Source organism: Pelobates fuscus, chromosome 2 (assembly GCF_036172605.1).
Source record: "Pelobates fuscus isolate aPelFus1 chromosome 2, aPelFus1.pri, whole genome shotgun sequence".
NCBI classification, from domain to species: Eukaryota; Metazoa; Chordata; class Amphibia; order Anura; family Pelobatidae; genus Pelobates; species Pelobates fuscus.
The window spans coordinates 218,755,391-218,770,390 of record NC_086318.1 but is presented as its reverse complement, the minus strand read 5'-3'; the positions used below and the strand labels follow the sequence as shown (position 1 = coordinate 218,770,390).

Genomic DNA, 15,000 nt, shown 5'->3' with positions numbered 1-15,000 from the left:
AAGTGCAATAGTTTTTACCTCACCTTTATCTCCTTGTTTGACTTCTGGTTACTTACAGCTTGCTGTTTTGTTGGGTCTATGTTCCTATGTATGTGCACAAAATGTTTTACATAAAATGATTAGATGTTGACTAATGGCATTTTTACTTCATTGACTGCAGTATTCAACCTTGCTTTTGTGTTAATTAAATGCCTTGCCAGCAGCTTTTTTTCTTATACATATATTCATTGGCGCTCGTGTTTAGGTTCCTTCTCTAGGATTGGAAAAGCCGCTCCATCAAACTTTAAAATGTCAATGTTTGACCCTCCATGCATGCATCCTTCCTTCCTTCCTTCCTATATAATCAGTTACCCTCTGCAGGATCTCAAGTCTTTGCCTGTCCCTTTCACCGACAGGATGGGTAATTCCAATGAAGATTGTAAAGGTTGTGGTTCAGGAGCAGCACCACACAATTTGTCCAGGCTCAGGCTGGCATTTGCAATATATGTGTGCAGATGGTCCTCTGCTCTGCTTTATTTTATTTATTTTCCTTTTGGCTGACAAAACACACCCGAGGCTGTTGCGTTTTATCCTGAGGCAGTACTGTGCTGTTCTGGGCAGCAGCTGTGTTGGAGGAGGCAACAGTCAAGTGTGGGATGGAGTGATACTTAAAGAAATTATAGTAGCCATGGCTTTGCTTTAGCTTTAAACTGCTGCATGTGATATGAAATGGTGTGGATCTCTTCTCTTTCCAAGATCAATAATTTAAAGATTGGCACTGCCTCTCTACAGTGCAATTTGCAGTGGCACAACTCTTAGCTTGGTAAGCATGAAAGAGCCAAGGATAAAAACACTGAAATCCCTCTCAAACATTTCCAGTTATCGGTTTACCACACCTGTTCACTCATTGCAGGATCTGCACTTGTTCTCAATACCAATGACCTCTGTCAGGATTGAGAGAGTTTCCCTTCTAGATTTGACCAGAATAGCATTATGACAAAAGGCAGATGGTAAACTTTTTGCATGATTTCTTAGAACAATCTTTAGTTTGCTTCATTAATTAGCCAACGAGTTGTAAAGAAGTGCCTTCTGCAAAATAAATATGATCATTATAGTACCAAGTTCTTTTTCACGCAAGCCTGCCTGACTGAGGCAGAGACTCTCAGAATCTTCATCTTCCTGGTAGCTGGAATGATAGTTTCAGAATTATACAACCTGATCAAGGCATTTTCCGGCAATGGAGGAATAGAAGTTTCGGAAAACGTAAGACTTTTCTTCCTAAAGGGGAAAAAACCCATAAAAATCCACAAAGCTTTGTTCCATCAGGATTGCTGGGTATCTAAACTACTTCCATTGCTGTAGTAAGTTGTGCAAGAAATCAGATGTCCTCTTCAGGAATATTTTAACAGAAAGGAACCATTCTTTGAAAGAGCTAGACTCCCCAAATCAATAGAAATCCTTTGTCAGTGAACGATGTCTCCTTTTCTAGGACTGCCTCTCCTGTATCTTTGCTATCATTGTCATCACATGTGTAAGAAGTAGGTTAGGAGGAAAACAAAGCTTCCTAGGATTAGCCGTAAGATTTTATCTGTGCCTAAGAAAAAAGGATGTTTAGGATTCACAAATATTATAAATTTGTATCAAGCTAGTGTTTTGACCCACTTATATCGTCTACAATCTTATTCCCCAGAATTTGAAGCATGGCCAGACAGTGAAAGGTATCCAGATTTATCTTTGATTATATGGAATGTTAATGCAAATGAGAAAATGGCCACTTCAAAGAGCTGAAAGTGGTCTGCTATTTCTTAAATTATTTTACAACGTAGATTCTCAAGCTGTTCACATGTGTAAGAACTATTTGATCCTTATAACAGCAAAGTACAGTTTTATCTCAATTAATACAAGCTTGGGTGACCATTAAAAAAAAAAAAAAAAAAAATGCAAATTAAGTCAAAACTACTACCAATAAATAAAATAGGAATTTTGGAGGTAACTACAGAAGATTTGAACTTGACTCTTTGGAAACAAAATCATTTTTAGCATATTTAATTTGATAAATGTGTCCCTAAAATCAATAACTAGCTCTATTAGTGGCAGTTATCCTGAAGTATCTTCTGCTGGTTAAGCTCTGTCGCTAAAAGAATACAGATTACTGCTCTTAGTCTAAATTTTTTCTTCCTGTTTTTAACCTTGAAGTCTGACCCGAATTGCTTATTAAGAGATTCTGCAAGACTATATGCCTTCATTCAGCTTACAAGATTATGCCTCCCTGGGACCTACGTTTAATGCTGAAGGTTTTATGTGCTGCTTTCTTTTGAATCTTTGGATTCCAGTTCTATGAAGCTTCTCTTTATTAAAGGTTTTTTTGGTCAATTCTCTCAACCATTACTAGTAATAGACAGATGAAGCACAAGATTCTGATGACATCCTTCATCATGATGGTGGCGGTGCCTCAGAGGAAGAGCTTTGTATAATTTTTCTGCCATCAGCTTCTCTCGGTCTTCCACAACACAAGCAGCCACGTCACATTAGGGATGTATGCAAATATATAGTGTGACAGACGCTTTTAAGCTGTCTTTTGGTTGCCATGATGACTGCTGAATGTCTTGGTAAGCTTCAACCCCTGTCATTCAGTCTTTCACAAAATAAAGATGTCTAGGCTGAATCTATTTTTTTGCCATGTGGTCCTGAATTCAGCTATCAATCAATTTTGAATTCATTTTAAATTCTCACAAATGTGTGCCAGCTTTTCACTTAAAACTTGAGAATGTAATGTTCTGAACATCTGCCGAGTTTTTCTAGAATACTTAGGAAAGACTAGTTTTTGTTCATCTCATAAGTTTTGTACTTTTCCATGGTGCACCTTAGGGTCGAGCAGTCCCTAGCTAGGTGGATTAGGGATCTTCATTACTCTAGCCTTTATAGAACTTTCACATGAAAGCTCAGCCTACTTGCTATTTCATTGGTCATGAAAGCTTGCATCTTTTATGGAACAAATGTTTAAGGCAACTACCTGATCATCTGTAACACCTTGGACTTTAAAGATGCGGCCATTGCGCACTAGCCGTTGTAGGTGGCTATTTTTCAGATGTGAGTATTGCTGAAAATAAGCAAGAAAACCCCGCCTGAATTTCCGTTGTTATAATTTTGTTTAAAAAAAAAATTCTTCATGAGTATTTGAAGCAGTGCTATTTCCCCTCCTTTTATATTTTTCATTTTTGTTTTTTTTTACTTTGGGTTATTGGATTGGTGGTCGTCTTTCAAAGAAAATGCATATACAGTAGAGTGTGAGCCTTCTCCATTTTAATGTTTGATGGAGCTGCTTCTCCTAGGGAAGGAGAGCGGTAGTACACAAAGTAAATATTTATGAAAATGCTCGTGAAAAAGTAGTTTAAGTTGTATAAAACTGTTTGTATTGTTGGGGGTTTTTTTTTTTTTGGTCTGTAAATTTATCTTAAAAAAAATATCATGACTCTCACTACTTCTAGAGTGATATATAGTTACACAATAATCCCAAGGTGACTGTTTAATTTTCGTTCTTAGATTTGATGAACACTTATTTTTTGTCTTATTATCGTTTTGGTTATTTTTAGATACCGTGTTCAGGTTGAAGGAGGGCGAATTCCAATAAATTCAATTACTTTTCAGGAACCTGAGAATGACCCTCGGCACTGCTGTTATCTGTGGGTTGCTCAAACAAACCAAAGGTAAACTTTATTTTTTTGTTTTAAAATAATTGTCTAGATAACGAAATAAAGCAAATCGGATGTGAGTGGAAATGCATTATAAACAAATATGAAAGTTATTTTTTTGCAACTGCTTTTTACCACTTTTAATGTTTTCTTCCTCTTGATTATTAATATAATATTGGGGGGGCGTGGCTTGACGCTCGGCGAGGAAGGACTCATGTGAGAGAAGCTCCGTCCTAAATTGGGCCGAAAGCGACTGAATCAGCAACGGTGACCACCAAACTTCACCCCAATCACCCCTCACTATGGCCCAACAAAAGGGGAAAAGGAATCCTGACAAACCCGAAAAAAACGGATTCTTTACGGCCTGAAATCAACCGTCTAAAGCCCAGAGCACGTCGGACCAAGATGGCGACAACACACTCCCTCTAAAGGGATCCCCTGGGGAAAGAGCTCTCCCAGTCACACAAGATATACTTCAAGCATGCCTTGACGAAATGTCAGAGAAACTGCTGCACAATTTTAACAAATCTATTTCGGACTTAAGAAGAGATGTCCAAGAATTAGGTGACCGGACTGCACATATGGAAAACCGCATGGGAGAATACGCGGAAGCACACAATGATATGGCAGATCATGTCCAGAACTTGGAACAAGAACTGTCAGCATGCCAAAACAAACTTATGGACCTGGAAGACAGGTCGAGGAGACAAAACATACGTTTTAGAGGTATACCTGAAGCAGTTAAGTAAACGGACATAGTGGCACACCTCACAGACTTTTTTTAAAATTCTAGCTCCGGATCTCCCAGCGCACGTCCTCCTCATTGACAGGACCAATAGGGTTGCTAAACCTAAATTCCTCCCAGAAGAAGCCCCCAGGGACATACTTGCCTGCCTTCACTACTTCCATGCAAAGGAAACGCTAATGCAGGCGTCCAGGCGGCAGAAGGATCTCCCTGCTCCATATAACTCCATTCAATTATATGCCGACCTCTCAGCAAGAACCCTGCAGAAGAGAAGAGAGTTTAAATTAATCACAGATGCACTCCGTCTCCACGACATGCTGTACCGCTGGGGACATCCAGTTCGCCTCCTCATTAAAAAAAATGGAGTCATCAATACCATCACCACTCCGGGGGGGGGGGGGGGGGGGTGGGGGGTAAGCCAGCGTACTAGAACACATCAGCACAGAACAGGTCTGATGTTTCATATTGTTGTTTTCTGACAATGGGATAATATATATATAAAAAAAAAGATACATGTATGTTCAAATATGTACCTGTTCCCATGTACAACCTAAATGTATATTGTATTATCACTGAAGCTAAGTACAATAATGTATTAGACGGTTAGGCATGTTGTTATATGCACACAGTTAGTTCCGTGAGCCATAGAAGGATCGTTGACTCTAGCATGAGTCACCACAAACAGCTTCACAGTAAAACATGAGGGCAATGTACATAGTTATGTTTGGTCATAGCGACTAAATACGGCCAATAGTTGATTTGAATCACACTCTTCAACCGCGCTCCTAATGGTACCGATGTTCGGTCCCCCAACCCACAAATGGGTTATAGTTCTATTACAATTGTTGCTCGCACACTCTTAGTGCGACTCACCTTTAGACCCCCCCCCCCTCCATCCCCCTCAAACCCACCCGAAAGAGAGCCTGAAATTCCTACACTATGCAATAGCGTGAGCAATTTGTGGAGGAAGTCAACCATACGATTTGCCGATAAACATATTACGTCCACCGCCACACAAAATAGCTCCCAACTCTGCGATATGCCTCCACATAACCAACAGAGAGTTACCTCACAACCTACAATGAAGCCACAACAATTCTCACAAACAACCACAGCCGCCTGCAAAGCTTCCACCGTTACACTAGTATATGAAAATACAGAGCTATAATGTAAGAGGGTTGAACACCCCTACAAGGGGCACTGCCTCTTCAGAGATCTTAAGAGGGACCAACCTGATGTCATATGTCTGCAAGAGACACACTTTAAGTCCCCACCCATGATAAAACAAGCCCTATACCCACACCAATACCACGCCACGTCGGGGAAGAAAACTGGAGGTACATCGATTCTGATCAGCAACACAGTCTCCTTCCAACACCACGAAACAAGGACAGACAAAGAGGGAAGATACCTTATAGTCCTATGCACAATTAACAACACTAAATATACTCTGGTCAACGTATATGCACCAAACACGAACCAGAGGAATTTCCTTCATAATATACTGACTTTACTACAACCGATTCAGGAAGGCATTCTTGTCCTCTGTGGGGACTTCAACCAAATTTTAGACCCCCAAAGCGACACAACCTCTCACGCAACCAAAGCGTCACAGACCAGACACCAAAAGGCATGCACAACATATCTCAGACTACTAGATAGCCAGATCTCGTGGTCCAACCATGCCCCACTGACTGACCCTAAAAGACTACGACTATAAACACAAGAGCCTGTGGAGACTAAACAAAACATTGTTGACGGACGACTCTTTTACTAAGCAAATTGAAGAAGCCATCTCGGAATTCTTCGTGCTGAATAATACAGGGGACACATCAGCAAGTACTATATGGCAAACACACAAAGCAATCATTAGGGGACTACTCCTAAGGAGAGCAGCACAACTAAAACATTCCAATAGAACCCAATGGCTGACATGGCACAAACAACTGGCAGACCTCACGATGGCGAATAAAACACTCCCAACAGCGACAACACAGAAGGCAATTGGGGACATCGCGGACAAAATCAAACTTCACACTTTAGAGAGAGTAGGATATAATCTCCGCAAACTTAACTCCACACACTACGCACAGGGCAACAAAGCCAGCAAAACATTAGCAGCTGGACTGAAAAGAAAAGAAGCTAATGCAAAAATTTCACATATTTTTACACACGACAACAAAAAAGTAATTTCCCCCATTGACATTCGTAGCACATTCGCTACTTACTATGACTTACTATGACAAACTATACAATTGGGCACAATCCAATCGAATACCCACCCCCACTGACAAAGACATAGTGGTCATTCTACGTGACATACATCTACAGACACTAAACCAAGACCAATCGGCCCAACTACTTAGCCAAGTCACGGCAAAAGAAGTGGTTGAAGCCATACGCACCCTGCCAAAAAACAAAGCACCAGGCCCAGACGGATTTACGAATGCGTACTACAAAAAATTAGCAAATCAACTAGCTCCCTCCCTAGCCTCATTTTTTTTAGCCACCCAGGAAAAGGCGCTCCCAGCAGACCTCCTTTTTGGCGCACATCATCACACTCCCTAAACCGGGCAAACCACCGACCCACTGTCCAAACTTCAGACCAATTTCCCTTCTTAACACCGATGCTAAATTATATGCGAAAATATACGCCCGACGCCTAGGATCGATACTCCCAACACTAATCCACGTCGACCAAGTAGGATTTTTGGCAGGTAGACAGGGAGCAGATAATACGCGCAAGGTACTAGATCTGATCCACAGCATAAGGGAGGAAAGGCCTTAGCAGCCTCCTAGTCTCGCTAGATGCAGAGAAAGCTTTCGATAGACTCAACTGGAATTTTCTCCAAGCGGTCTTGTCAAAATTCGACTTTCCCTGCCAATTCACAAACACTGTAGCGGCCCTCTATAGCAACCCGACTGCGTGAGTCCTAAACGCAGGATTTCGTTCTAACGAATTCACAATTAGCAATGGTTCTCGCCAGGGCTGCCCCCTATCCCCACTGCTATACATTCTGGCATTGGAACCACTATCAGCCAAAATCAGAGCAGAATCAGCAATCCACGGGATACCACTCAACCAGCAGGAATATAAACTAAGTATCTTCGCGGATGGCCTATTCCTAACCCTTACACAACCACTCATTTCCCTACTCAACCTTATGCACCTCATTACAGAGTATGGGCGGCTCTCATACTACAAACTTAATGTTACCAAAACGCAAGCCCTAAGCATCAATATAAATAACACCCAACTAGACATCCTCAAAAGATCATTCCCATTGGACTGGAGAAACGACTACCTTACGTTTCTGGGAGTTTAAAATGTCCAAAAACCCCACTTCCATGTTCCAACTAAATTACCAACCATTAAAACCACTTTAGACTCTTGGGAGGGGGAAGTATCTATCGTGGGTGGGACGCATAGCGGCAATAAAAATGTCCCTTTTGCCAAAATTGCAATACTTGTACAGAATACTACAAATACCGCTACCAGGGAACTATATCAAAAGTCTCACAAAACTACTACTAAGCTTCACTTGGCAACATAAGAAACCTAGAGTAGCAACTAAAGTACTACAAAAACCACTAATCCATGGAGGATTAGGCCCCCCGGACTTGGCAACATATTACAAGGCAGCGGCATTAACAGTGATACCGCACTTACGCCAACAGCCCTCATCACCCCAATGGCTAAAGATAGAAAACTATTGGGCCCAACATCCAATATTATACTCCATATTCTGGACCCCTAAACACCACAGGAAAGATACCACACACCTTCTACCAACGACCCAACACATCCTACAACAATGGGACGTGACCAAACACAAGATGGTACACTACCACCCGATACCGCTAGCAACCCCGCTAACTGCCCTAGGGTCGGCAATACCAACGCTTAACACACACCCTTTGACACAGGGGGGGGCGTTGAAATAATCAATCAGCTGTACAATGAAAAGGGATTTCGACCCTTCCCGGAATTACAGCAAGAATTCAACCTCCCCAACAATCTAATCTTTGCGTACCTGCAAATGAAATCATACCTGACCAACAATAAACCCAACAAGGTAGGCGCCACAGTGACACAGCATATGTCAGAATTTGAAAAGACATGCATTGCTACAAAGCCCCTTAAAAAATTGATCTCCATGAATTATAAAACCCTCCTCCAAGAACCGAACTGGTTAAATGACACACACACATACAAGCATGGCACGAGGAAATAGGGAAAACCATATCTCATGAACACTGGGCCAAAGCTTACTCTTCACACAAAGGCGTTACCTCCTGTGCCAACCATCTTGAGCTGCAACGCAAACTGTTATACAGATGGTACCTGGTACCTACTAGGATCAATCGGATATGGCCAAACTCCTCCAACAAGTGTTGGAGATGTGGACAAGCAAAGGGCAACATGTCACACATATGGTGGTCATGCCACACCTTACAACCATTCTGGAAAGAGATCCAGACTATTCTGACTGACGCAATCCAAACACAAATATCACTTACACTGGAGCTATGTATCCTATTTATACCACCTGACACAATGACTAAAGATGAGTGGGCAATCTCATACCACATCTTAATCTCAGCAGCGATGTGTATAGCAAGACTATGGAAGAACACAACACCCCCAAACCGAAACTCTCTGATGAACCAAGTGAAACTTAATTGGACATACGAAATGACATACGCACACCAATTCGGAATGAAAAAACACTTACACCAAGCCTACAATAGGTGGACTGAATACCTAGACCATTCCACGACTGATAATAACCAAGGCCACAACACAGGGTTGTAAACCAATGGCTACCTCTTTATAACTAAGTTACCCCCCTCCCCCCCCCCTTAACAATAAAGTACAGTGTATGACCCCAAGGCTAGATCATGACACCCCTGAGTCAGGGTGCACAGTACGAGCAAAGTAGGGAAACTGGGTATTGCAATATGTTCTCGACAACCACTGAGTTATCACAGAAGTGAGAAACCGACTAGGAAACAGGGAAACGACTTGTAGAAAAAGTTAACACAGGATATGTATGAACATGTACCACCCTACCTGTAAATTTCAAATGCTCCACTGAAACTACTTGCGTACTGTATAACATTGTGCTTGCATGTACTGTACAATAAAAATTGTCAAAAAAAAAAAATATAAATATATAAATATATATAAATATATATATATATATATATATATATATATATATATATATATATATATATATATATATATATATATATATATATATATATATATATATATATATATATATGTGTATATATATATATATATATATATATATATATATATATATATATATATATATATGTGTATATATATATATATATATATATATATATTATTGGGAATTAAAGCTGGGGTCATTCCACCGTGGTGTCCAAGGAGTATGTTCTAGATTTCCCAAATGGGTCCTATGCATTAATTTAAGCTGTCCTACAGCACAGAACAATGGGAGGGACCTGGTGGGTAACTTTCCTATCATTTCTGTTGCTACATTAACCCACGTTTGCTGCTCATGTGTCAGACTAAGAGGGGGCATTACACCGACCATGCCTAATTCTTTATATTTTTTTTTTTTTTATCCCAAACATGTTCCACTTTTAATTTACTTATTTTGTTCTTTATACAGCCTGTGGCATCTCTTATTACATATCAGGTCTAGTTTCCTAAATGTGTGAATACGTTTGGAATATTAGCAGATAAAATGCTTATAAACCATCTTTGATGTAATTCTGACCAATTGGTCCCATATTGGTGGATGAGGAATTTAAAGGGCTATAAAATTGGTGAGGTTTGACCTGCTCTCGGCTCATGCAGCTTTTTCTGAACAAATGCCAAAGTCTACATGATCGAATAATGAGCATATAAGGGTGTCTTATACCTGGATAAATAAGTGCTGCAGAGGTGTGTTATGCTTGCCCTGGTGACTCACTTAAGTTCATCCAACTTGATAGCTTTGCATTTATCCAAACTGATTTTCATCAGACTTTCTTATACAGATCAAAGGTTTCCTACATGTTACAGCAATAATTTTGGTTTTGTCTCTGCACTTCTGTCTCTCCATATTTGGCACAATGTCCTACACAACCCTCAAGACCCCAGTCTCTGCCTGCTGCTTCTGGGGATTGCGTTGGTAATTTGTACCATCTTTATTTCTTTTATTGATTTGTAATTAAAAGTTTAGGGTTCAAAGTCCTGCTTATCCACCGAGAGATGTTGAGGCAAAACCCAAATGTGACTACTGTCTCTGAACCTCAGAAAAATGAAATGCACAGTAATTCAAACTGGTTTTTAATCTTTCCATAGATGTCAACTGCAATTATGTGCAAATTATGTATACAACTGTTTTCTAGAGGTGAAGTATTCTATAACTAAAACAAAAATTGTGCTTGTAGTGGTGGTGATGTCAGCTTGCATTTGCTGCAGATGGCTTTTGGTGACAGAAAATGCTCTGCGTCGGGACAAATTCTCTATGAGGTAATTACGATTTTAAGTTCTATGTACCAATAAAGTGGCATTGCACTAAACAAACATTTAGTTTTATGCTATTCTTATTTTTGTAGAACTTAGAATATTGTGAGGAGAGATACAGCCTGGATCTTTCAGGGAACTCCACGTCTCTCAGAGGACAGACTGCCAGAATCAAGTTGCTTAGCTGTCAAACTGTTGAAAAGTTCCGTGTTCCAAGAGAAGATGGCATCCATGAAGGTTTGCTTTTAGCTTTTCCTTTTCATTAAATCTTTTCAGCTAATTACTGAATGGAGACTGACACATTCCTTAAGAAAATAATCTTGTCAATGCAAGCAGAGCACAAATTCAAGTCCAGCTTCCTATTAATCCTCATTTTTGTTAACTAATCTGCAGCAGTCACATCATAAATCCTATGAAATAGTGGTTTCATTCCCTCACACACACACACACTGGTTGGAGCACTGGTCCTACTTGTCTCTAGATGATTCCAGAGAGCCAGGACGCCATTTAACTTAAGGAAAGTAATAGTTTGCATATCTTGAGAGATTGAAAAATCTCTTATTAGGTGCTGAGCCATGTAGACTATAAAAAGCTGACAAAGAATAGGATAAAACCATAAATGATTAGCAGGATAAAGACGATACATTATTAACTTTGGTAAGGAATAGAAAATACATACAAAGAATAAAGAATCCTCTAAATAAAGTTACACAATCCTTTACATTATAATGGGTTAAGGCAGTGGTATGTGAGGGTTTCAGGGGCACAAACCACACACATTTTATAATCTCCTAAACAGAGAAACCTATACTTAAAATTGTCTGTCATAGCTAACCTGCCTTTTAATACCATTTAACATTTGAATACATCCTTTATACCTAATCACATTGATGTATTTCCTCCTGTAAACAAAACAAGACAAATAAGAGCTCATAGGCTGCGATCTTCCTGCAATGCTTCTACTTCCAACTTCCCAGAGTAGTGTCTCGCGTAAGTTCCCATGCTTCACCACCACTATTTGACTTTCATGGCTCAATACACAGCCACCCAAATCCCAGCTAGCTTCTGTTAGTGATTGCTGGGCTGCATATAAAGTCAGACTACACCACTGTAAGTTCTTAGAGAGTTTAATGATCGATATGCTGTGATTATCTGCAGAGAACAGACAAACCTGAGTTAAGGTGGTCCCACCCACTATTTAGTTGGTTGGAATATTACAAGTATGGATAACAATGATTTCTAAACAATGAAACCTACATGATTAATTATAATCTAGCATAAGCAAAAATCTATCTGGATGTTTGGTATAGCAAGGATGTTCTGTACAGAAAGCATCCTTAACTAACTTTTCTGCGGATTCACACAAGGGCAGAAAAACTTGATATAAACACATGTGACCGATAGAGGTAAGCAAAAAAAAATAAAAATAGAAGTTCTGTGTGTCTGCAAAATTCCAAAGTATACCCTTAAAAAATGGCAGCTTTAAGCAAAATGGTGACACTGAAGACTCTCCTTTTAACAATTGAATCATCCATTTACTTTGACACTTGTGAGTCCATGCTAGCATAAGTTTTCTCACTAAAATCCATACCAGACCGTAGCATTGTTTTTTGGCTATATTCAGACACTAAATAGCAGACAAAGGTGAGAATTATGTATCGACAATGTCCCTGTGGGTGATATCACAGGGAGGTTTGGTTTCTACTCAGAGACATTAAGCTTCCAGGGTCGGCTTGGGCACACCGCTTTTTTTTAGCACAAGTTTAAAACCAGAATACCACCAAACATTAACACATTCACAATCTTACTACCCAGCCATCGGGAAATGCCAAAGGTAAAAAAACAAAACACTCTACTTAAATTAAGCATGCTGGTACGTCTTTAATATTCTCTACCAGTCATGACTTATTTGTAATGTATATAGTGTTCACTACCCAGTAGCACATTGATATCCAAAGCCATTTAATTTTAAACCCCTATTATTTTGAATTTAGACTTATTTTTGGGGCAATAGTTCTAAGTAAGTAATGATCTTATAACTTATATGACCCCAGCGGCAATGTCCCTGTCGGGTGCCTTTGTAGATTCTGCATAGTACACAGGCGGTGACAATACTGCTTTAAACCTTTGACATTGGTCAGGTAGATTTAACAAACATTGGGAAAAATATTATTTTTGAGAAATAGATCATTTTCAAAATATTTGAAATATGAATATACAGACGTTTGATATTGTGAACCATTTAGGCTATTTGCCTGACACAAGCACAAAAATAAATTTGGTGTACCAAATATGAGATGTGAGCTTTCCGTTTTTTAAGACACCTGTCAAGTACGTTGTGACAACACCCATTGTGGACCAATGCCAGGCAAGGAAATGGTTTCATTATTTTGCATATCACCTTGGGTGAATGCTTGCCGTAACGTGCCTAAGTTTCTGCCATAAAGTACCATTAAATAGAACGATTTTCTATGGTCGACCGTGACTGCACTGCAAATGTGCTCATTACTTCACAGTATGTTATGGTATGAGATTTCGATGTACAATTCCCGGCTCTTATACCCAGAAGGCTTGGAGGTATGACTCGCAGTTATGCTTCCAATCCCTATAGTGAACTAAATGGTTTTCAGGGGTAAGACTGGATGGGGCAGGACTACATGAACTAGGACAACTTCAATTAAATTAAGTGCCTGCAGTGTCCCTTTAACTACTACAGCAGGCGGTAGTGGTTATGTTTAGAATAAGTCTTTAATTGCCCCAGTTCTTTTTGGTGGTTGTATGTTTAAAATGTTATCTATATCAAATTTTTCAGACTTATATCTGACCAAATATGCTGTTGTGCAACTGGCCCAGTATCCTTAACGTTTTTTGTAGACAATACCGTAAAGATGTAGTATCTCCTAAGGACCTAGCTTTTGACAAAAAGTACCTCACTCTGGTGTCCGCTATCCTTACACATCAGAAACCATTTAGAGTTATATCTGGCTTTTTTAGTTAGTGGCTGTCTTGCTGTATGCTAGAAGAAGAGAATTCCTAACTAAGAATTATGGTTTCATGTAGAAAGTCAGATTGTTGGGTTTTTAGGGAATGGGGTTGGCTTAGAAATTAAACAACATTTTATATTCCATTTATTTATTTTCATGTTTTTTCCAGTCACATCACCTGAGACAAGCATATCCATCTTCGGCTGGCAAGTGCACGGTTATGGACAAAACAGACCTAACATTTATTTAGGAGTGTTTGACATAAATCGATGGTATCAAGCTCAGATGCCTGACTCTTTAAGGTAGGAAAAGAAATGCATAAGCTCCTTTAACACGGGTGTTTTTTTTATTTGTTTTGGTTTTTTTGTTTGTTTTGTTTTTCTTCCCCCTCCAGATTAGAGGTAGTGCACTACATCCGGGATATCCTCTAATCTGGACCAGAAAAGGCTGGCAGACACCTAAAAATCTAAAACAGTTTGCAGACTCCCTATAATTCTCCTTCCTTTGGTATAACTTAGTCCGATACCACCAAGACCTGAACTCTGACTGCCTTTGGCAAATAAGATCGCAGAAGAAAGCAGAAAATTTTGAGGTTTTCAATAAGAGTGAAAGCATCTTTCCCATTTTCAGTTCAGGGCTCTTGCATTTGACCTCTCCTCAGCCCCAAGGGTCTTTACAAAAATACTGGTGGTTATTACACTGCAACTAAGAAAAGTTGGTCTCAGTATAGTATCCTACTTGGACGATTGGCTTCTTATAGCTACTTTAAGTGAACAGCTCTTAATGGATATAAGAACTGCGACAAACTTTCTAACTAGACATGGATGGGTCATTAAAAAAAAAAAGGAAATCTGAATTGGCTCCCACTAGTTCAATTCAGCTTCTGTGGTTCAACTTGGATACAATACAAATGAAAATGTTTCTGACAGAAGAAAAGAGAACAAAGATGACAACTCAATTCTGAATTTACAAGCAAAAAAGAGATGAACCATAAGAGGAGCAATGATGCTTTTAGGTGTCTTCACAGCCGTAAGCTGCGCCAAGGCAGCATGAGACCCTTATAAAAAAAAAACATATTAACATTGTGAG

General features: G+C 39.6%; 1 protein-coding gene across 1 annotated transcript in view; it reads left to right on the top strand.

Annotated features, from left to right (window-relative positions):
- Positions 1-15,000, top strand: part of AHCTF1 (AT-hook containing transcription factor 1) — a 132,432-nt gene that overhangs the window by 36,424 nt on the left and 81,008 nt on the right. The window contains exons 6-9 of the mRNA XM_063443190.1: positions 3,573-3,686; positions 10,852-10,933; positions 11,020-11,164; positions 14,081-14,213. Coding sequence (XP_063299260.1) covers positions 3,573-3,686; positions 10,852-10,933; positions 11,020-11,164; positions 14,081-14,213 — 474 coding nt within the window. The remainder of the gene's footprint in view (positions 1-3,572; positions 3,687-10,851; positions 10,934-11,019; positions 11,165-14,080; positions 14,214-15,000) is intronic.